The 23,798-nt window shown below is 43.7% G+C and overlaps 1 protein-coding gene across 2 annotated transcripts in view; it reads left to right on the top strand.

Moving 5' to 3' along the window:
* LOC121298118 (guanine nucleotide-binding protein G(s) subunit alpha-like) overlaps nt 1–23,774 on the top strand; it is a 27,986-nt gene extending 4,212 nt beyond the window's left edge. The window contains exons 1-5 of one of the 2 annotated variants that reach the window (XM_041224946.1): nt 7,526–9,073; nt 13,130–13,202; nt 19,703–19,757; nt 20,032–20,151; nt 23,673–23,774. In XM_041224946.1, coding sequence (XP_041080880.1) covers nt 8,935–9,073; nt 13,130–13,202; nt 19,703–19,757; nt 20,032–20,151; nt 23,673–23,771 — 486 coding nt within the window. In that variant the 5' untranslated portion in view covers nt 7,526–8,934 and the 3' untranslated portion in view covers nt 23,772–23,774. Of the gene's footprint in view, nt 1–7,525; nt 9,074–13,129; nt 13,203–19,702; nt 19,758–20,031; nt 20,152–23,672 lie in introns of those variants that run through there. The other variant, XM_041224945.1, reaches the window with a different exon arrangement.
* The last annotated feature ends 24 nt before the right edge of the window (nt 23,775–23,798 follow it).

Raw genomic sequence — 23,798 nt, 5'->3', positions numbered from 1 at the left:
TGAACAAGAAGCTTGTCTGCGGATCAGAACTGTGCACAAGAAGCTGGTCTGCGGATCAGGACCGTGAACAAGAAGCTGGTCTGCGGATCAGGACCGTGAACAAGAAGCTTGTCTGCGGATCAGGACCGTGAACAAGAAGCTGGTCTGCGGATCAGGACCGTGCACAAGAAGCTGGTCTGCGGATCAGGACCGTGCACAAGAAGCTGGTCTGAACCAAGAAGCTTGTCTGCGGATCAGGACCGTGAACAAGAAGCTTGTCTGCGGATCAGGACCGTGAACAAGAAGCTTGTCTGTGGATCAGGACAAGAAGCTTGTCTGCGGATCAGGACCGTGAACAAGAAGCTGGTCTGCGGATCAGGACCGTGCACAAGAAGCTGGTCTGCGGATCAGGACCGTGAACAAGAAGCTGGTCTGCGGATCAGGACCGTGAACAAGAAGCTTGTCTGCGGATCAGGACCGTGAACAAGAAGCTGGTCTGCGGATCAGGACCGTGCACAAGAAGCTGGTCTGCGGATCAGGACCGTGGATCAGGACCGTGCACAAGGAGCTTCACAGGATGCTCAGGATGCTTTTTCATGAAGCACCGAGGGCGAGCACCGATGCTTGCTGCGAAAAACATTTTCCTGGCAGTTTGATTACTTCATTTATTTTGTTATGTCTTACATTTGCAGGAAATGACTGATTTGAATTAGTGCCTGTATATCTCTCGCCTCAAACTGACTTTCTCGTAAATGCACATTTTAAAACTCGGCAATTTGTGGGCTAGTGGTTAGGGCGAGTACAGGCATTCAGGAAATCCTGGTTTGAAGTATTAGCACAGTGCGTACCGCTGTGTGTGCGTGTCTCACTGTTACTGCTGCTGGCCCCATCGCACGAAGAAGCATGCAAGTGAGGACCCTGTAATACTGTTGCACCAGGCGTTACCCTACTGCACTAGAAGACTCTTGCGTCATTGATGTTGGAGTAAATTAATTCATCAACAGAAAAAAAAATATTGCTTCAGTGAACTTAATAAATGATTAGATTAAATTACCAAAATTCAGAAGCATAGGTGCGTTCTGCGCTGTGCTGCGAGGAATGAATTTTGCACTGATCTCTGATCCTCAGGTATTTTACAACAAACCATGTCAGCCAGAGGTATCTCCTGACCTCTGCACACACACTCTTCGGTTTCTTTCCGTAATGTACATTCAGAACGGTCAAGCAGGAGGACACGGCCTGGGTTTCACTCGCAGTCAAGCTGCAGCGTATTAGAACGCATGCCTTGTTCACTGCCTAGATTGTTTACATTCTCCCAAAGGCAGTTTCAGCTGCAGAGACACAAGATTAACCGTGATGGCAGAATAGTTGGGCTACAGATTTTTTTTTTTTCTTTTAGAGACTGTGAATGGTTGTGTTTGTTGTTTTCTTCAAGGAAAGACAAATTAAACAACCAAACTATGCTTTACGTGATTAGTGTACTGAATTGTAAAGGACCTGCAGCCGGGCTTGATCAGCGAATGTTATTTTAATAGGGTTAGATTAGTTTCTGCCTCTGCGGTGCTCACAAACAGAATGTCAAAGTGCAAGCAGTCATTATGTTCAATGTGTCCCGCTGTGGCTATGTTTTTATGAAGAATTGCAGGCAGCACTGCCCTCTAGTGGATGGCTTTGTGGTTGTTTCAGTACGGATACAATGTGAACTACAGTGTAGACTTTCTTTACATGATAAAATCTCCCCTGCAAATGGTGCATTTTTTTTAAAGTTTCATTTAGGTTTCTATGACTTTATCAGGAAATGCCTGCTTGTGTATCACTTAAGGCTTTGGAGGTTTAATTAAAAGAAACTCAGATTTTTTTAAGCCTTCTATAGGGAAAAGATAGCAGATTAACAACTAGACGAAAAGTTTGTCCCCTTGACTTAAGTCTTAGATGCCCTGAGTCTGGTGAAAGATAGACGTAATAAAAAATCAGAGAAAACCGGGCGTAGAAAGACGGGCCTGGCTTCTCAGCGACCCGCCAGCTGAGAGAATTCAATACAGTTCCGCGTTTAACAGGTCAGTCGGGAATCTGTGTGTAGGAGAGGCTGGGAGTGACTGGCTGTCTCTTACTGGAGGAGTTTGTTAAGGCAGGGTTTCCCAGTCCTGGTCCTGGGGTACCCCTGGGTCTGCTGGTTTTCATTCAGTTCAATTACTGAACTAGACCCTTCATTGAACAGATCATTTAGACCTTTTTAACTGTTTTCAGCTTTTAAACAACTGGAGATTTCAAGTCAACCTTACAATTTTGTAAGAAACTTGAAATCGGACACCTGAGCTGAGAACAATTACAAAGGACTAATTAAGCACGTTATCAGTTCAATGAAGGGTTTGCTTCAATCTTGGAAAACTCTGCTGAAATGAAACATGAGAGACACAGGGGTCCCCTGGAACCAGGACTGGGAAACCCTGTGTGAAGAAACACACACACACACACACACACACACACACACACACACACACACACAGCCTTAACAAAGGGCACTTAGTTAGAACTGTGTTACCCTCCCACACAAACTGTAGGGCTAATCCACAATCAGCTATATTGTTACAAAGCTAAATCAGCTGATTAGCCAGGATTAGATCAAAATAACAGCAGCACTTTATCCAGAATCTTGTCATTGGTGTCTTAGTGCAGTGTGTTACTCTGTCAGATATAATGCAGTCTTTAGTGCTTTTATATAGAGACAGAGAGAGAGACACATAGATAGATAGATAGATAGATACATATACAGATAGATAGATATATAGAGAGAAATAGATAGAGATAGATATAGATATATAGATAGGTAGATAGATAGATATATAGATATAGTAGATATATACATATATATATATATATATATATATATATATATATATATATATATATATAGATAGATAGATATAGATAGATATAGAGAGATAGATAGATATAGAGAGATATATAGATATAGAGAGATAGAGATAGTATAGATATAGATATATATAGATAGATAGATATAGATAGATAGATAGATAGATAGATATATAGATAGATAGATAGATAGATAGATATATATATAGATAGATAGATAGATAGATAGAGAGATAGATAGATATATAGATAGATAGAGAGATACATATATATAGATATATAGATATAGATAGATAGATATATAGATATAGATAGATAGATAGATAGATAGATAGATAGATAGATAGAGTTGTTGTTTTTTCCTGCCCTTCATTCTTTGCCTGATTGTGATTCAGTACACTCGATGTTGAATCACAGGGGTTCCAGTCATGAAGCTCTGGTTCTAATTTGGGACGCAGTAAAGAAAGAGGAAGCCTCTTTTTGCTCAGTGATAAGAATGGTTATTTATAGAACGCAGACACATTGGTTCCAGGAAAGCCTGAGTGTTCTAGCCCTAGCCCCCGCTGGAACCCTGTGTTCTGCCCCCTTTCTGAACGGGGGGCCTGTGCAGTGCCTGGGTCTGTTTTAAATGAGACCGTGACCTCAGGTAAGCGGTATGCCTAGAGCTCTGGCTCGCCTGGCACCTTCTCCCCAAGCCAGGGCACGGCCCGCGGTTATAAATGGCTCATTTGGTGCTATTTTTAGCCCAGGATTGTAAATAGAAAACGGGATGGATAGAAAACTAGCAACAGTGGCATTGTGTGCCACGGAGCAGTGAAATGTGTGCGGAGAGGTTTTAGTGAAAGGGGAAGGAATTTGGGAGACATCACTCAGACTTTGGACTGTGCAAACTTGTTATTTATTTATGTATATATTTTCTGTGAATGCAGTGTGAAACACTTGGAAATGAAAGCCATGTATTCTTTATTTAAAGTTCAGGCTGTAGGTTCAGAAACACACAAGGAAATAAAAGCACTTTTGTTTTTGAGCTAATTCTGTCAAGAGCTTCATAACAGTTCTATTTTTAAACTGCAGAAAGGTCAAGGCAGTGGTTTTGTAACTGCTCGATTTGTTAGTTGCTTATTTAGTTTCTGAATTTGGCAAGAGGGTCCCAGCCATTCTTGCATTTAAAACAGCCTCAAGGTAAATAAGTTATGTTTGTTAAGACTATGAAAAGTCTCTATTTTATTAAATAAAGATTTGTTTTTGTGTTACACTTTATTTTTGTGGTTTTTAAACAAAAATAAAAAGACAATATTGCCAAATATGTATATTTACAAAAGTAAATGAATGTATTATGTGTTGGTTTAAATGCAGCACACTGCTGACTCGATAAGATCTAGGGGCGTGATTGTCAGTGCACGGGTTCTAGAATGCAGACGGCACGGGGCAGTGTGATCTAGGGGCGTGATTGTCAGTGCACGGGTTCTAGAATGCAGACGGCACGGGGCAGTGTGATCTAGGGGCGTGATTGTCAGTGCACGGGTTCTAGAATGCAGACGGCACGGGGCAGTGTGATCTAGGGGCGTGGTTGTCAGTGCACGGGTTCTAGAATGCAGACGGCACGGGGCAGTGTGATCTAGGGGCGTGGTTGTCAGTGCACGGGTTCTAGAATGCAGACGGCACGGGGCAGTGTGATCTAGGGGCGTGGTTGTCAGTGCACGGTACAGTATTGTCATTATTGTGTCTTTGATTTAGCTGGTTGTGGTTTTTGGCGTCTGGTTCCCTGCTCTGGTTTAAGCACACGTATTATACACAGTGCACCAGCAGTAGAAACCAAACACCTGCACGATAAACTAAAAACACAAGTGGCTGCATATTCAGATATTAAGGAATTAACAAGGCACTGAAAACAGAAACGGCAACTGCTTCTGAAAAACGCTGTTTCTTCTTATTAAATTAAATATTTATATTTGAACCAGCAGTATGTATTAATCTAACTGATTAGAAAACACATCTGTAAAATATACAGCAAAGATTCCCACAGAACACTGTGTTGAAAAGTGGAACTGCTAAAAGGGCTGCGGGCAGAGGTCTGAAAGGGGATAAACAACTTGCATTGATTATAAAGAAGCAAACAGGTGGGAATGTGTGGAATGTCCAAGATGATGTTGAAAAAGTCAACCTCCTAAAAACACACACAAACACACTGACACGCACTGACACACTGATACACACTGACACCCACGCACACACACACTGACACACTGATACACACACACACCCACGCACACACACACACACACACACACACACACACACACTTTTTTTTTTAATTGATTGTTTGTGAAATTCCACACAAAACAATTCCTGGGTGTTTCCAGCCATGCTTTGTGCTGGGTCTGAATAAAGTAACAGAACAAGGATTCATATTTTGAACTCTGAACAAGCAGTTATATGGGGTAACATTTGCACATAAAAAAAAAAATTCCAAAGGTTCTAAATTAGAATTTTATTTCAAAATGATGGATGTATCGGCCACAGGAATTCAATCAATGCATTTGTTTTTTTTATTTATTTAAGGAATAACATTTACAGATTAGTTTTTTTGGTTGAAAGAACTTTGAAATTAACTTTGAGAGTAATTGAATTTATGAACCCTTTCAGAGTATGTCTGTTTGTAAGACTCTTAGAATGAATAAAGCTTCAAAGCGTATTGTATAAATTATCGAAACTCAGCCGATCATGTGTGCTGTATTTGTTAGGAGCTCTATATGCGTGTTCTTAAAGGAGGTTCTGTTAAAACGATAACAATCGCTGGTATGGAAAATTGTGCTTCCTTAACTCCAGTGAATGCCTCATTGTGGGGAAGGATTTGACTAAGCCTGCAACTGACAAATATACCCTGATCTCAGATATCTGAAGAACTTTTAACTGGCCTCTGTATACCAGGAAAAAACCTGAGGGTTGCATTGTGAGGATACGCATGCGCACACACACACACACACACATTTAAAGTTCCATATCTCTCTTCTCCCCCTGCTTTGTGAGGTGGAGCTGGACAGTACAGCACACTATACACATGTTCTCTGTTGGGTGCACTTTAAGCCACTGTCTCGTATTTGTGCAGTGGGTGGGAGAGAGCTTGGCTTCAGTGGATGCTTTGTCTTTCTTTTTATTGTGGGTAGCATTTTATTTTTTGTTGTTTTGTTTCTTTATTTTGGTACATAATGGATGCAGTGTACTTTGAGGTGCTCACAAGTCTTTCTTTGTTCTGGGCATTCTTTGTTTGTCACACGCATTCCGCAGGATTATTGGTCTGCTTGTTTTGGTGTTTTTTGTAACTGTTGCATAATTGATGCGCAGTTAGAATGTGTTTGGGGGCAGGCTACAGAAAGTTGACTCTCTATTGCAAATATGAATATGAATGTTGATCTTTTTTTTTTTTTGCTGTTCATTGCCTGAAATTATGGTGCATGGATTTACTGTCTGGTTACAATAGTAACCAAAATATTAGTTTGTAAAAATGAAAAATAATCTGACAAAACTTGCTTTGTGATAACAGGACAGTCATTTAAGATGCAGGACAGATAGTTCAAGACTAGAATGTGTGATGTTGCACAGCATGTTGGGAACAGGAATGGCTGTGGACATTTTCACCTGGTTATATTAGTGTATTGCTGTTGCTGGTGCCTGTATTTTGGGGGAGGTTTTGTGGCACTCCGAGCAGACCTCATTGCCTGGAGAAACCTCTAAAGTGTTGACATCTTTCCTTTTTCTTTTTTGTTTGTTTATGAAACTCTTTTTCCAGACCAACCTGTGAGCTCTTTGATCGGGATTTGAGTAGCTTCAGGGTAAATAGTTTAACCAAAATTGTTTTTCTGTTGCAGTAAAACAGTAATTAAAAAATAAGATACCCAACGTACTGGTTAATCCTGTAAAGTGGGAGCGCAGGGCTGCACCCTGGCACCGCCCTGCCCCAGGCCAGTTTCCTCAAGTAAGAAACAGTGAAAGGGCTCACTGATAGACAGCCCATTGCGGTGCTTTGAATATGCAATGTACCTCTTTTAGAAATGTTTCTAGCTGCTTGTTGCTCCCTCGCATAGGGGATTGTTTGCAGCCCTCGGTGACAAACGTTACACAGAACTGCCTGCTTCAACTAAAAAGCACAAGACATGATGTGCTGCTTTACTTTAACTGCTGCAAAACTTGAACAGCCATCTACTGTTGTGAATAGAGCCCACAGTTGGTATTTTTCTAGTTTCTGTAGCAGTTTTTTCTCCCCACTCTGAAGTAAGCTGTAAACTGTGGCAGTAAATCCAGACAGTAAATCTGTTCCTGTATGCTTGGAAATCTAGTGTGGGGGGGCATTTTTTCTCAGCCCAAAAACAAACCCAAACAAGATCAGAAACACTGGCCCAATCCCTCCCCTAACAGAAACTGCACCACTTTCTAAAGGTAAGGATTTGCACAGAATTCTGGGTTCGCTTCCTCTTTCATGCTTTTGCTATAATTACGTTTGGCCACCTGGGGGCACTATTGGCTATGCATAAAAACAGCCATTTAGAAATATATACTGTGCTGGTAAAATATGAGATTTTCCAAAGCTTATTTTTTTCTCCAATAATAATAAAGTTTGTAGTTCATTGTTTTAATTTAGTCACTGAAAACATGAGCAGAATGGTTTGACATCATTCGTGCCCATATTGTGCTTCGTCTGTGCGTGTTGCTTTGTTGCGTTCGCATTGTAAATGGCTTTGTTTTAAAAGACAGCGCCTTTTCATTGCCGGGTTGCAATAGCTCTCATGTGACGCCGCCTCGCCGTTCCCAGGGTTCAGTGGGTGCACATTGCCCCACCCCGTCTCTTCACTGCAATCTATCCCAGTGTACAAACCCACGGAAAAACAAAAATAATACCCCCAAAGAAACAGCCTTTCTGTGCTGCTTGAAAAGAAACCACCACCGCCACCGCCAGCCGGCCAGCCAGACATCTATACTGCTTTTTATAGATATCAATATACGCACCCAATCTATTATATTGAGAGAGAGCGACATATTTGCACATGTATGTTATCAACCATCATCTATCGAGGGATTACAACACTGAACTGACAGGACGTTTTCACCTGCGAAAAAAGGGGGAAAAAACAAAAAACGGGAGTCTTCCCATAAAATCCTGGGAAAGGAACAAAGAGGAGGGAACGCGGAAAATCGGAGACGTGAGGAAATAAAACACAAATAAAACACGAAAGAGAAAAAAAAAAACGAGAAAGAGAGAGAGAGAGAGACGAAGGGCCTTTTGTATTTGGGAAACACAAGCAGACACGCAACACCGGGGAGGAGGAAGACTACACAAAAAAAAAAATACAAAAAAAAAACAACACAATTATTTTGTGCGAGTGTGTCAGCGTACTGCAGCTGAGGAGACGCGTGAAGAGCCGTTGCGTTTTTACCGAAGAAATAAACCTTTAAAATGCTTCACATGCCGTCGTTTTAGCGGAGGTTATTTTTTTTATTAATTTATTTTTGTTTTTTTTTCCTCTCTCCGTCTTTCCCTCCCGGTGGAAGAAGATAAGAAGGATAGAAAGAGACGAATTCGCCGTTGCTAAGTGCGATTTCTGTGAGGTGTTTTGTTAAATTAAAATAAACTACAATTCTGAGAAAACAACGAAGGATTTTTTTTTTTTTCGGAAGGAATTTAATTGGTCTTTAACAAGAGGACGTCGTGTGGGATTTGAAAGACAAAACTGTGTTTTTTTTAAATAAATGTTTTGAAAACAAATACAACATGCATATCATTTAAAAAAATAATAATAAAACAATAATAATAATAATAATAATAATAATAACAAACACCAAATCTAAGTAGAAATGTCCGTGTGAAGACTGGACTGCCCGGGCGGCGTCATCGCAGTACAGCCTTCACTCCTTAAAAAAACACATATTACCAAAAAAAAAAAAAAAAAAAAAAGACATTGACTGGATTTAAAAATAAAATAGCAATCCAACAAGTCCCGCTTTTTATATTGTGTGATTAGTTGTAAAAGGAAGAGATTTTGCGTGCGTTTCTCTCTCCGCCCCGCCACCCCTCCACGGTTGAAGATGGGGTGTTTGGGGAACAGCAAGACGGAGGATCAGCGAAACGAAGATAAAGCGCAGAGGGAAGCCAACAAAAAGATAGAAAAGCAGCTGCAGAAAGATAAGCAGATCTACCGGGCCACTCACAGACTGCTGCTTTTGGGTAGGTGTTTTCAACAGCCATGTACGAGGGTAACGTGGGCGCCTACGTGCAGGTCCACTGCTAAATGATACGTGTGTAGAGACGAGGCTTGAATACTGTGCGTGTGTGTGAGGCTCTTCCGCCGCGATAAAATCCGACACAGCAGAGATAAATGCAATTAAAATAAAAAAAAAACTAAACAAAAAAACTACTTAACACACAGAATATGCATCCGGGTGAAATAGAATAGGGTGCTTTTACAACGGACTTCTTCTTCTCTACAGGAGAGAGAGCAGCTGGAAATAAAATAAAGAACTGTTTGAATTGTCTTTGGGTATTCTCACAAACACGTCTCAATATAAAAACGCTAGTGTGTGTATGTAATTATATATTGTATATCAAAATTAATGATATACTTGTTATATAGAGTTCAGCATGTAATATTTACTGTTGTAAAGCAGAAGTTAGGGTATTGTTGTTATTATTAACTGTGTAATAATAATACTCTTCACATCAGCATTGCTATTGATTTGCTGGGGTATTTTCTTGTAAGAACAGTGTGAGGTGGAGTATTCAGATATTGTTTACATGGATGAACTGGGCCTGCCCCTGGTAACACACTCCACTCGAAACACACTCATTGATCTGATAGGATGACAATAATCGAACTGCACTGAGAGGTATTACTCCAGGACAAGCAGCTCTTGCATATTAAATGAACATGGCTTCTGTACAGTAGAGAGGGGCTCTTGTCATGCAGTGTGGTGGTAGTAATAATAATCATGTTCCTTATTTTTTATTATGTTTGTGCTGTAGTAGAAACAGTACAATGCACTAGTAAGACCTCATCTTGAATATTGTGTGCAGTTCTGGTCACCTCGCTATAAAAAAAATATTGCTGCTCTAGAAAGAGTGCAAAGAAGAGCGACCAGAATTATTCCGGGCTTAAAAGGCATGTCATATGCAGACAGGCTAAAAGAATTGAATCTGTTCAGCCTTGAACAAAGAAGACTACGTGGCGACCTAATTCAAGCATTAAAAATTCTGAAAGGTATTGATAGTGTCGACCCAAGGGACTTTTTCAGCCTGAAAAAAGAAACAAGGACCAGGGGTCACAAATGGAGTTTAGAAAAAGGGGCATTCAGAACAGAAAATAGGAGACACTTTTTTACACAGAGAATTGTGAGGGTCTGGAATCAACTCCCAGTAATGTTGTTGAAGCTGACACCCTGGGATCCTTCAAGAAGCTGCTTGATGAGATTTTGGGATCAATAAGCTACTAACAACCAAACGAGCAAGATGGGCCGAATGGCCTCCTCTTATTTGTAAACTTTCTTATGTTCTTATGTTAGTAAACCAGAAAGAGGCTCCTAATGCATTCGGCTGCAAAGGCTGCCAGACTGGAGTCCCATTCAATATGAGTTCTTTCATTTGAAGTTCAGTAAAGCACAGGCGATACAGGGAGCTGCCTGTGGCAAAGACAAGAAAGATTCCTGACACCACTCGAGAACACCTGATTGTTCCTGTGATGTCAAGACAAGGGCCATGTTCCCTATTCCAGAACTGGTGTATTGAGAGTGCACCCCCCCACCCCCTCTGTTTATTTAGCACTCGCTGGCAATGTTGAGACATGTGCAGTTGTTTCTGGTTTCAGAGGTGTCTAGTAAACTGTACCAGCCGTGTGTTGTGTATTTCAGTGTGTTTGAGGTTCAAGGAGGTCCCTTTATGATGTGTGAGCCTGGAGGGACTCTCAATGACTTGGCTGATTAAAGAGTGGAGCTGCTCTTCCTGGAAGTAAACACATAGCAACAGTATAATGGGGGGTGATTGTGTGTGAGGGCATGTGTCTGTGTTAATGAGTTTGGGATGAGCTACAGTAAGACTCCAGTCGGAGCCAAGGCCTTTAAACCAGATGACAAGGGTGTTACAATAGAGGTAGGAAGTAATTCAGTACCTCTCTACTGTGTGTGTCAGTGAATGTATGTTTGCAGGAATGAGAGAGACTGAGTGTAATTATCCACACCTGAGCCTAATCGAGTAAACCATCAGGGAGGAATCCTCAGGTGGATCCTAATTAAGCTCACAGTAACACCTGGAATGGCTCAAGCTGGTATGCAAGGGGGGTGCTGTTGCTATCCCCTGTGTGACACATTCCAGGTGTGTGCTGCAGGGTTCAGAGGTGACACGCTGTTCGATGGGAATTGCTACATAAAAAATGGAGCTGCAGTAGAGGTGTGCTGTTTATAGTGGCTGTGCATGTTGGGGTTTCAAACCTGTGGCACAGAAACCAAGGATTATTTAGAGCTGGCAGTAGCTGAGTTGCATGTACTGTGTCTGTGTGACTTTAAAAATAAAGGAGTGAGCAGAGCAATGCATGCAAGTGTGGGGTCCTCTCCTGTATCGCAGTGGGGGTGTCAGTCTGTAATAGCAACGCTTTGTGCTGTAGTATTAGTAGCACAGTGATGATGGGATTTTGCAAATCCAAGGCGTACTGCTGGGATAAGGGACATTTCTTTTGTCAGTTTCTGTACTGTACAAAATGGAGGAGCAGAGTGTAGAGTGGAGCAGGGCCAGGGCTGTGCTCACTGGAGATGCTGTATTTCTCAGCAGCAGACTCTTTCTGTCTCATTCTATCTCTCCTCTTGCCCTGGCTCAACTGGAAAAGGAACCACAGGCCGAGGAGTCTTCAGAGGCAGAGAAAGAGAACACCCAACACCTTTCCTTCTGCTGCTGTCAATGGGGCCGGGTGTTCGATTCATCGCTCTCTCTCTCTCTCTCTCGTGCGTTGCAGCCCCCTGTCTCTCTCTCTCTCTCTTGTACGATGCAGCCCCCTGTCTCTCTCTCTCTCTCTCTCTCCTCTCTCTGTCTGTCGTGGATGATGCAGCCCCCTATCTCTCTCTCTGTCATAGATGATGCAGCCCCCTGTCCCTCTCTCATGTACGATGCAGCCCCCTGTCTCTCTCTCATGTACGATGCAACCCCCTGTCTCTCTCTCTCGTGTATGGTGCAGCTCTCCCTTTCTCTCTATCATGTACGATGCAGCCCCCTGTCTCTCTCTCTCTCTCTCTCTCTCATGTACGATGCAATCCCCTGTCTCTCTCTCCTCTCTCTCTCTGTCGTGGATGATGCAGCCCCCTGTCTCTCTCTCTCTCTCTCATGTATGATGCAATCCCCTGTCTCTCTCTCCTCTCTCTCTCTGTCGTGGATGATGCAGCCCCCTGTCTCTCTCTCATGTATGATGCAGCCCCCTGTCTGTCTCTCTCTCTCTCGTGTATGGTGCAGCCCTCTCTTTCTCTCTCATGTACGGTGCAGCCCTCTCTCACTCGTGTACGATGCAGCCCCCTGTCTCTCTCTCTCTCTCTTGTGTACGATGCGGCCACCCCCCCCCCCCCCCCCCCCCCCCCCCCTCTCTCTCTCTCTCCTCATGCAGTATCTCAGATAATTGCACTGTTCAAGCAGATACCAGCCAGTCTGTGCTGTGTACCCTTTCGTGGGGCTTTAAGAAATGGTGGCTGGCTGGGGAGGTTTTATTTTTTTTTAAGAGCAGTATTTAAATGATTTGCCCATCCGGAGTGAATGTAAATAAACCAGTCAAGAACAAAAAGATTCAGTAGCGTTAGCAAAGTAAGCGTGATTCATGACAGTAGATTTAAAGCATTGAATAGACTTTTCTCCCATTCAAAAGAACTTGTGACACACTCACTGATCGCCGCCGCCGCCCCCCCACCCCCCCCCACCATTTACCTCCACTGTTAATGCAGTCCTAGGATTCTGATACCCTAAGGATTCCTAAAAGGGGGGGTGGGGGGGGGGGGGGGGGGGGGGGGGGGGGGTGGTGGGGCATTGATAAAGATTCTATTAGGCTAATGTTTTATTTTATTCTCCTAATAGTGGGATGGTGAATGGGGGAAATCCGCAAACTGTCGACAGCTGTTTTAAGCAGAGTGTCGTTGGCGTACTTTTCAGAAAGCAGTGATGGGGAAAGTACACAATGCTCCGTTTTCTGCTCCCTGACCACTTGCACTGTCACGTTGTCTCTGTTTCTGGAGGTTCTGACTGTTTCTGTCCTTTTTGCAGGAGCGGGCGAGTCTGGCAAGAGCACTATAGTCAAACAGATGAGGATCCTGCACGTCAACGGCTTCAATGCTGAGTAAGTGTACAGGAACCTTCAGAGATTTTGAACTGCGTCACAGTTTGCTATGCCTTTTGTAAAGGCAGGTGTTTGTTTAGCTGGTGCAGCTGCCCATGCTGCATGTGCTTTGCATTGGTTTAACTTGTGGTTCAAGCCGTCAGATGCACAAACAGCCATGCTGAACCCAAGCAACAATAATCGCTTCGTCTGGAGCATCATTGGCCACCCAGTATGTATTCTTTCAAAGCTGTTAGTTTGGGGGTCGGGATCCTGGTCAAGCAGGTGCAGTCCATGCTGGGAGTTCTGTCTACAGTTAGCAGGGTCATGGCTTGTGGGCTAACAGCCTGTCACGGTGCATGCCACTCTCTGATATGAGAAGAATGGAGGGTGTTTATCACAGAGGAAGACCTGAAATGAAGGCTGTGTGCTGCAGGCCAAGCACACACCACACACACACCCCTTTCTACCTGTCCCCTCATGCATGCTGCAGCATTTAATAGCACAGAGTGGTAAAACAGGATTGCCTACATTTCGTACACTCCAGTCATTTGTTCTCTGGGAAAGGAGTCAGACTCCTGTTGGATATCCTAAGGATCAGTTGTTTGAGTGATTCACGTAGCAGGTATGTTGCTGAAATGTACCAAGTGACTTGCTCGCTCCTTGAAAGAGAGAACACATTTTTACAATCTTCAAAAGTACCAAGTCCATTCTGCTACAAGGAGCAGAGAATGCAAACTCTTCTGTATCGCCACCTTTTATCAGCTTTCAAGCAGTGCTGTGGTTGTGGTTATGGGACTCTCGTTTGAGCTGGAGTGGATCGCTGAGACAATAAGGAAGTCTGTTCGTTTAACTGTCGCTTGCTGAATATATGTGCATTCTCTGTTAACTGTCTGATGCCTCAAACCTGGTGGCTTCAGTGATTTAATATACTTACTTTTAAGAAGCCTAAGCCGGACGGCTTTGCCGACTGTTAATCTTGGATTTTTAAAATTTGTTTAATATACAGAGGGGTCACTCTTGTTTCCTTGGATATTGTGTCGTGTTTGTGTCGCAGTGTGGTGGATCGGCCAGGCCCTTCAGCTCCTCTCTCACACATGCGTGCAGTATGTAAACACAACAGCCTCTCTCCTGTGCCACCAGGAGCCCCCGAATTCAGCTGAGCTGCAGCTTTCCAGTCGATTTGACTGTTCCTGTGTGTGTCTCTGTGTGTGTGCGTGTCTGTCTGTCTGTGTGTGCTTGTTTTTTTTTTTTCCCCCTCTTTATTGCTACTTCGTGAGGCATGCAGTGCATATTGCCTTGTGACCCTGTCACTGTGAAGAGCACCAATAGGACCAGCTCTGATAGCTCTCTTAATAGAACCAGTGTGTTCGGCATCCCTACGAGAGATACTACCTCTCGCCCCGCTTGGGATGAGATCCCCTGCAAAGTGGAGGCGCTCGCGGTTCTTAGACTTTGTATATTTCTAACCTCTTATGCAATTGTTATGAATCTTGGTATCAACCTTTTTTTTTTTTTTTTAGTTGAATGTCCGATTCTGGTGCTATGCAGTATGGGGCTGACTGCACATCCTTCATCTGTTGATATATTTCACAGTTGTCAACTTTTTTCATCATGTAAATGATTATAACATTGGAATGATGCAAGTCAGGGATGACTTTTTGCCAAGCAGCCTGTGTTTTTTGATTTGCTTTGGAAAACGCTTCCAAAAGGGTAGCGTCCGGTAGTTTCCGAAGGCAGCGTGAATCGGGAGCAGCAGTTGTCCAGTTTCGGTTTTGGAAGTCCTGAGCCAGTGTCTGCAACTCGGAGCCAGCATGTGCCTTGCTGTAGTGAAGCAGCCTGCCTTGGGATTCAAGCTTCCTCGGGCCTCTCTCCTAATTAGTTAGCGCTCAGGGGGGCAGGTTATTGTTTCGCAGCTCCCTGCGGGGGGACCTGGTGAGTACAGACAGCCTCCTGGGTCGCTAGCAAATTAATTCACTCTGCCTGGAGTGTACTTCCAGCACAGCCACGAAGAGAAGACTTCTAAACTCAGTTGCACTAGCTCTTAAACTACAGTAAGCTGTGCTATTGTTTTGAAATGTTTTGCAAGGAAAGGGCTGTTGAGATGCTGCATCTCGTTTACAAGAGCGTTTTGCTAGACAGGGGTAGTAGGCGACAGCGCAGAGTCATTTACATTGACTTCACATTGTGCCTCAGGTTACGACCAGTACAGCAATCTAATCTGAACCAGTGTCCAGTCCTGAATGCTTCAGATCAGCGAGGCTCTACCGTGGTGCAGTAACCACTTGGGTGTAGGGAGAAGCTCTTTAACTTGCATTCTGATTTCAAACAGTATCTCATCTAGTTTGTTTTCCCCCGATGGGTCTGTTATTTCAAAATGCCAGTGACTGTTAACATCTTTGCTTCTCGTACTGGTTCGTTGTGTTGTATTGTGCATTAAAGCAGCATGTCAGTCAGAAGGGAATGGCTTGGATCCCCCAGCGCTGCGTCCTCTTAGGGTGAGGACTGCAGGAATCACACAAGGACACAGCCAGACTGCAGAGCAGCAGACACTAACCCAGCAATCTCAGGCTGCCACGCTCCTGTCTGCCTGCTAAACGCAGTGAAGATACAGGGACCGGGTCACACAGGGTGGCACCAAGCCCAGAACGGACGCCCTTGTGCATCAGTACTACAGAGTTGCATATGTACTACGCAGGATCTCTGAGTGGAAAACTACCGACCCACCAGAACTGCTTGGCGCTGTCCTATCTTAACACACAACAGCAGAGTAAACATTCTGCATTGAAGAATATATCACGAGTTGTGTGTGCATACATACAGTCTCATTGACATGCAAGGCATCTCTGTAAAGATCAGTAGAATACACTCCAGTGATTCTATACAGAAGAGTGTGATCCGATGAGACTTGATTGCAGTTTTGACCTTTTTCCACTTCATAACCAGTGGTTTATTACTGACTCCATTACTGATATTTTTTGAGTTGGGGGAGGTCGTAAGATCGCTTCGCACTGCAGATCCATGTGGGCGTGCTGTACTGGAACCTACCCCTCCTGTGAAAGCCTGCAGTCGGATTGGGGCTCCTGATTTATTTGGGAGGTAGCCAAGAGACCGAGTCCTTCACACTCTGCCTCTCCTGGTCTAGGCAGATGTCGCTGCTATGTGCCGGCTGTTTTCTGCTGTCCAGATTTCAGTAAGAGGTTTTTGTTCTTTATTAAACGCTTTGCAGTTGCTGCCTCTTTACTGGTTGCATGTGATTTTTAATTGTTATGTTGTAAACAAGCCTTTTTCAACAAGGCTGTTAACCCAATAAACGCTGGGGCGTCTCTGTACACATGCAGTTAATGCACAGATTTAGGGTGCCTGTGCCGTGTTACAATGAACGCTTTACTCCCTATTCCTCTGGAGGGTGTGTGTGTCAGTTGTTTTGATCAAGTCTTAACCTTTTTTGGGTATTTATTTCTTTTTTTGCTTGTTTGCAAGTTTTGTGCGTCCTGTTTTGTTATTTATGTACTTGGAGAAACTGGCTGTGAATCTTGTTTCCTGGATTATTATAAAAGAAAAGGGTGAAACGGTATAATCGTAAAGAACTTCATTTTCATTAGTTTGTTGAACACCTAGATGCACACCAGTTCTATACCAGTTTGGAACAGGACTCCAGGCTGCTCAGTTCAATCATTGATGGCATGCTGGGAACAAGGATCAGGAATGCAAGGCGTTGAAAGAGCCTCAAGTAGAGACACCACTACAAAGCTAAGGATGACCAAGCTCTTTGGAGAGTCCAGCAAGAGATGACTTAATGAGCTTCTGGGATCAATCAGCAACTAGGAACTGGACGAGCATCTATGGACGGAATGGGCGCCTCTCCTTCAAGACATTCTGTGCACAGTTTTGTAAAAAGCATTGAGTTTGGATAGTCCAGGGTTTCATCTCCTGAAGCCTGTGTCCGGCTATTGTTATCCAAGAGGACAAATTATTTTCACCCTGCTATGAATTTGCATTGCGATGCACAAACCCAACCTGCCCAATGCCCCCGAGGCACTAGCAGGGCTGATTGCAGTATTGATTACCAAAGTGTGCTTTTACATCTTTCTCAAACTTTCGTTTACACACCTTTTTATATTGTGTAAAAACCTATCCAGTGAATTACAGTGACAATAATCCTGTCTGTGTGTTGTGTGCCCTTTCACCACTGTCACTGCGCTCTTGTGGTTTTGCAGTGCAGCAGAGCCCCTCAATGGAATGGCTTTCTTGTATCTGTATATTACAAAGAATACTTTTTTTTTTTTTTTTTACTTAAGACAGGGTTTTTTAAACTAATGTTGACAATTGTTTTGCACTCTTGTACCTTGCAATAGTGGAGTGAATGTGCATTGAATAGCAGTTTACAGCTGAGTGGTGGAACACATACAGGGCAGTTGTATCTGCCCCACCACCACAGCATCATGTGAGCGCTGCTCAAGTCAGGACCATAGAAGGCTCCACAGAGGAGGTTTGTTTCCAATATTAGGAGCAAAAAAAAAAACAGCTTTTTTTTCTATGAAGAAAGAGGAATTGGTTTAAATTCTGCTGTTGTGTTCCGTTGGCTTGTAGAGCAACAGTTTTCATGTGTGTTTGCTTCCATGAAAGCGTGTGACTCTCATAACTTACGTGATTGATTTTTAAATCTGGCATACGCCTTCGTAGCTGCGAGGCGCGCAAAGGACAATTGGAGATTGTTCTGTCTCAAACCTTTCCCCCAAAACACCCATGCACTGGCTATTAATAGAACTGTGTTTTGAGAGCACATTGGCATGCAAGGCAGAAAACCCTTCTAGTTATCGAATTTCAAAACCGTTTTCACAGCTACCCTGTTTTAACGACAGAAGTGTATTTTCCATGAGAAAGCACGTCACTGTCCTTGCAGCACTAAGCAGAGCCGTGGGTTCGGTTCCTGTAGCCTGTGTCATGTCCCTTCATCCCGGGTAGCTGGTGCAAGTCATCGGAGGACTTTCAAGAGGGTGAGGCGATGCCAATGCAGCTCTTTATAAAATATCTGTTGCTACTTACAAAAAAAAGTGCCTGAAGGCTGGAAGACTTTTCTGTGTTGTGCAAACTTCCAGAGCTACAGGAGGTTTTGAAATCCACTCTCTCTCAGGCCTCTGGTACCCAGTCACTTTATGCAGTGCTGATCAGACTCTCTGCAAGGTCCCGGTGCTGCAGTTTATCAGCACCCTTGCATTTGAAATGTTTGCGTGCTACAGTATCCCATTCACTCTCGTGTGTGGGAGCGGGAGGGAGTTATTTCCATGGCATTACAGTTCATTCTACATCATGAGGGTGATGATGTCCTTGCTCTTGAACTAACCCTTGAAATGTGTGAAGAGGTGATCAGGAAGGCGACGTGGTCGGTATCGCACTTGGAGATTTGCTGTTTTAGACTTTATTCACAGGAAGAGCCGACCCAGGCAAGTTTCCCCGACCGATTTCCAGTCTTCACTGCAGCCCATCCGACTGTTAGGGAACACCTGCTACTGTGGAGAAACGGGTTTGTGATTGATCGCAGGGATGGCAATGAGACTCCTATTGCATAGCGGTTTAGTCCATTCCTGGTTTTACTATGAGCTTAATGAGACACACCTGAGCTTGTTATCTATATACTTGTATTAAAACCTGGAATGGGCGAAACTGCTCTGCTCTAGGAGTCCTGTTTCCATCATTGGATTGATTGCTTCATCTTATTTAATTTGTGTGTTGAGTTTGTAACACTGTGTGCAGGAAGTGCAAAACTAGCATACAGATTCCCATCTGCACTGAAGCATCCTAACCGCGGCCAGCCCTCGGGGTCTTTTTTGGGTAGCATCTGAAATAGTCCATTCACTTAACGTGGATGCAGTCGGATAAGCTAACCATGATTTTGAAGGGGGGGACACAATTGGCACAGGCATGGAGTGGAATCCCCATTCGGCCCAGCCTCTCACATTCCCAGTACCCTGTAAGACTAGGGAAGCTCTCCCTCACTTTTATACTCAATCTGTCCCGTCTGTGGTCTCCCAGTGCTCTTGACTCTGTGGAGCAGTTGTACTAGCCTTGTGAATGCTGGCTACAGCGCTGCCTTTCCAGGGAAAGTGGAATGATTTAGTGCGTCTGTTTTGCATTATGACAAGCGTGCATCACAATGACGTTGACTGGCCCAGCTGCCCAAGGTTGGCAGATAAACAGGGCGCCACATCTTCTATCCCTCCCCTCCTATAATCGGAGAGGACTTGTGCAAGCAGGCAGGGGCTGCGCTAGCCAGCATGGAAACTTCTGATTTATCGACCGGCTGTGCCATTAGCCCTGTTGTTGTGACTACTCTGGGCAGAAAGAACGACCTGTGAAGAGGTTATCTGTATTGCGTTGTAGAGTTTTTATTCTGGAAGTCAGTCACTGTTTCACTAGCCTCACATTTCCTTTCCAGTGATTTTTAAACCCTCACTTCTAAAGGCCTGTGTTAGTGTACATTGCATTACTGATTATTGGTATTTATTTTTTGGTTACAGAGAGAAAAAGCAGAAAATTCAGGACATTAAAAATAATATTAAGGAAGCTATAGAGGTAAGTTGTTTCAGCTCGTCTCTCGTGAGCCTGTTGTCCTGTGTACTGTATGTAATGTGAAGTGTGTGTGTACTGTATGTAATGCAGAGTGTGTGTGTACTGTATGTAATGTAGAGAGTGTGTGTGTACTGTATGTAATGCAGAGTGTGTGTGTGTTGTATGTAATGCAGAGTGTGTATGTGTTTACTGTATGTAATACAGAGTGTGTGTGTGTGTGTGTGTGTGTGTGTGTGTGCGTGGTGCTAATCAATCTCTCTTACTGGCTGTTTTACAGACGATAGTGGCAGCAATGAGCACGTTGACACCACCTGTACAGTTAGCCAGTCCCGAGAACCAATTTCGGATCGAGTACATCCTTAACCTAGTCAACCAGAAGGACTTTGAGTTCACTGCGGTAAGTCATTCTTCAGCAGGCTTTCTCCTTTTCATTCACAGGCTGGTCACTCTACCCCCTCATTCACAGGCTGGTCACTCCCTGGCCTGGCTGGTCGCTCCACTCCCTCATTCACAGCTATATGGAGGAGTCGATTTTAACAAGAATATTGCGATTTGTCAAAGTTGTGAAGCACACAGTTGGCTTCCTGTTTTTACTTGAATCCAGTATTAATGTGTCCAGATTTACAAAGAGCAGCGATACTCTGTTCACGTCTCAATGTAGGCTTTGTCGCTCTTCAGATTGAACTCGTCAGCTGAACTCTTGGCTAGAAAGCCACATTTTTGGATTTGCATTCTCATATGAGTTCTTCGTGCATTTGCGTCTTCCACATGTCCCCATATAAAGACGAAGTTTATTTTTTATCCACCCCTGTATGAGGTTGCCACTCAGGAAAGGGTTAATGTCCGTGCTGTGCACTGGCGGGGGTGTGGTGGCTCGCAGGCTGATCGTGTGAACAGGAAGTGGGTTGCTGCTGCTGCTGCACGGCTAATGACAGCCCAGCCAGAGAGCAGTGCTGGGAAAGGGTGCGCAGCGAGGAGTGTGTCACTCAATGGGCTTTGGAGCCCTGTTCAGACCGAAGAGCGAGTAAACCGCTGATGAAGCCCCTGACACTTCCTGCTGCTTTCTGCACATATGCTCTCACTTTGGAGGAGGGGCGGTTCCCATCAGTAAATGTGCTTCTGCCTGGTGTTCATAGGGATGTCATCTTCTGAGATTAACTCAGGGGTTTGGACTGAACCACGCCTTCATTCAAAAAGAAAATTCTTTACCTGAGAGCGGGACAGAACAAATGTTCTGCATACATTTAGGTGAATAGGACTTCAAAGTCCCATCAGTGCTTTAAGATAAGGATTGAAAGGTTTTAAAAATGGTGTGATAGGAGGGAGAAATGAGGGTCATGGGACAATTGAGACCCTGGTTGAGCTCCATGCCATGTGCGTGCGGGGCTCTTGTTGACTGTTTGCTCATTGTGTGTAATTCTGACAGGCCTTGTACATGTTTAGCACGGCTTTGGATCCAGCGTTGCATAAATAAACCCGAAGTGACGCGACCAGAAGAGCGCTGTTGGGCACAGCAACTGCAAATTCCTAAGCACATCAAGCTGCTTCTTGTAGGATGGGGCTCAGGAAATATTCAGGGAGTTGTGAACTCTTGCGTAGTCCTTTAGTTGCTTTGCCTGCCTTATTATTAGCTTCTTCCTTTACAAACGGGATAGACAGGTTTCTTTTCACTAAATGAATACACAGGTATTTACTCAGTGCGAGTTCTTGGAACAGCAGCCCAGTGAAATGATGATCTGGGCATGTGATGGGTACAGAAAAAGAATCTGCACACCCACAGCTATATTGGGAAGTGCAGATCTCGTCTGGGGACTGTATATTTAAACGCTTCTCAACACTAGAGTTACGTAACATAATAATGTTTGAAATATTATTACTAATACGAAGCATAATATCACAATACACTGCAGATTTGTAATAGAAAATGTGCCAGCCAAGTTAATAACTACCCCCTTCCCCTAAGAACTCGGGGCTGGGTATTTCCCCTGGTGCGCAATCTGTGTGTGTGTCTGTATAGGAGCTTGGAGTTTTGTCTACCCTCTCTTGCTTGCCTCCCTTCTGGTTTAAAGCGCTCACTTGATGCAGGAGGAACTGAAGGTGTACAAGCTTACTTATTCCTACAGGGGTCACTGTAGTGCAGACCTTTTGTAAACCACTGCGTTTGAATGACAGCCGGTGCATTGCAGTGGAATACTAAGGGGAACCCAAGTTAAACCCTGCTAAGTTCTGTAAGTAGTTTAAGAATAAAACAGTTCTGACAGAAGAGATGACCACGGCGGTGTGCAGATTGTTTTTGCAATGTGACGAGGTGTTTGCACACCACCTGCTCCACTGTCTGTTACTTTTCTTATCTGCTTTTGTTCTTCTCTAAAATAAGCAAACTAAAAAAGCAGTCTGTTTGTTTCTGAGCACGGAGATAGGGGGAGTAGGAGTGGATGGGAATTCTGCATGGTTTAGCTTTCATTTTGAAATAGGTTGGGCAGGGAGTGGCCACGACACACCATAGATGCACAGCTAGGCAATGAATCACTTGACTCTGTGCTGCACAGAATATAAAGCTTTGAGCAGTTAGCTGCAGCTGACAAACCAGAGCCACTGTGTCACATGACGGCCTCTTAGGGGCCTCCATGGAAGACTTCAGGTCTGTCTTTGTGGGAGTCCTGGTTCTCTTGGGATACCCTTCCCCTGTCTGACCACAGTGGGTTTGGAATTCACCAAGGCTGGGGCGACGCCTCATTTTTCACTATCAAAATATTCTCCAAAAAAGCAGATGCGTCGGTTTTGTCGACATTATGAAGGCCGCAGTAATACTCGTGGAGCTGTGGATTACTGTAACATTTCTAGTAACTCTTTAAAAACTGTTATGCATATTAAATTGATGACTTGTTTATGCATATAGTAATTACAAAATCTGTTACGTTTTACTTTTTTTTTTTTTTACCTTATTCTTGTAAGGAATACGTTTTGTTTTAATTTAAGCGATGACTGGCACTCGCTTACAATCTGTCCAGCATTACTGAATACCTGCTCGCTAGGGATTGACGTGCTGGGATACTTAATACTTCTGACCAAAGATACAACTTTTGGAATGATCTTGCTGCTTTGTCTTCATTTTTACTCCGGGGTAATTCAGATGAATAAATGCAGATTTTCTTTGATATTTTGCAGGGTGCCGTCTCATTAAATGGTCAAATAAGCAAATTAGTTGTGTTACCAGATTATCCCAAACATTACTTTCTTTACTTCACTTTCTTGCCGTCTTACTTTAGAAAGTAATTTAGAAACATCAGAAGGCATTGTATTTGTAATTCCAGCACAGCGCTCTTAACTTGCTCTGTTACTTTGAAGACTCCTGCACAGATGCAATCCCATCAGTAAACACTCACAGGGCAGGGAGGGAAAAGGGGAGCTCAATCACATGCAGATTCAGAGAGTCACACCAGAGGGGAGCAGAGAAGCTCTGCACTTAATGCAAAAAAAATAATTGCATTAAGAGAAGCAGGGCCTTTTTTGCATTGCCTCAGCCTTAGAATCCACACTGAAGTCTGTGACCTTTTAACCTCTTCAAGCCAGTGGTTAGACTTGCAGCCACCTCGAACGCAGGATGTGGCGTCACCTAGAGTAAGCAACCCCGACGGCAGAGCTGTCCGTTACCAGACTGGATCGTGAGATTCACAGCAAAGGCTCTGTGTGTGCGTGCGTGCATGTGTCTGTGTATTGTGTGTGCACGCAGGTTTAGAATGAAAATGAATTCTGTACACTTCCTTTATGTTTGGGTGAATGAAAGATCATTTTAACATATCTATGAATCTCGATGGCATTTCATACCATTTTCAAATGTATTGTAAGAGAGCTCGGGATGAAAGTGAAAGTGTACCATGGCTGCTGTTTTTTATATCCTGTGTCTTTCTCTCCTAGGAGTTTTACGAACACACAAAGACCCTTTGGCAGGATGAAGGAGTGAAAGCCTGCTACGAGAGGTCTAATGAATACCAGCTGATCGACTGTGCACAGTAGTAAGTACAAGAATAAGCTTTTTCTCTT

Source organism: Polyodon spathula, chromosome 23 (assembly GCF_017654505.1).
Source record: "Polyodon spathula isolate WHYD16114869_AA chromosome 23, ASM1765450v1, whole genome shotgun sequence".
Taxonomy (NCBI): domain Eukaryota; kingdom Metazoa; phylum Chordata; class Actinopteri; order Acipenseriformes; family Polyodontidae; genus Polyodon; species Polyodon spathula.
Note: the sequence above shows the minus strand (reverse complement) of the source record. Positions and strands in the feature narration are given on the sequence as shown.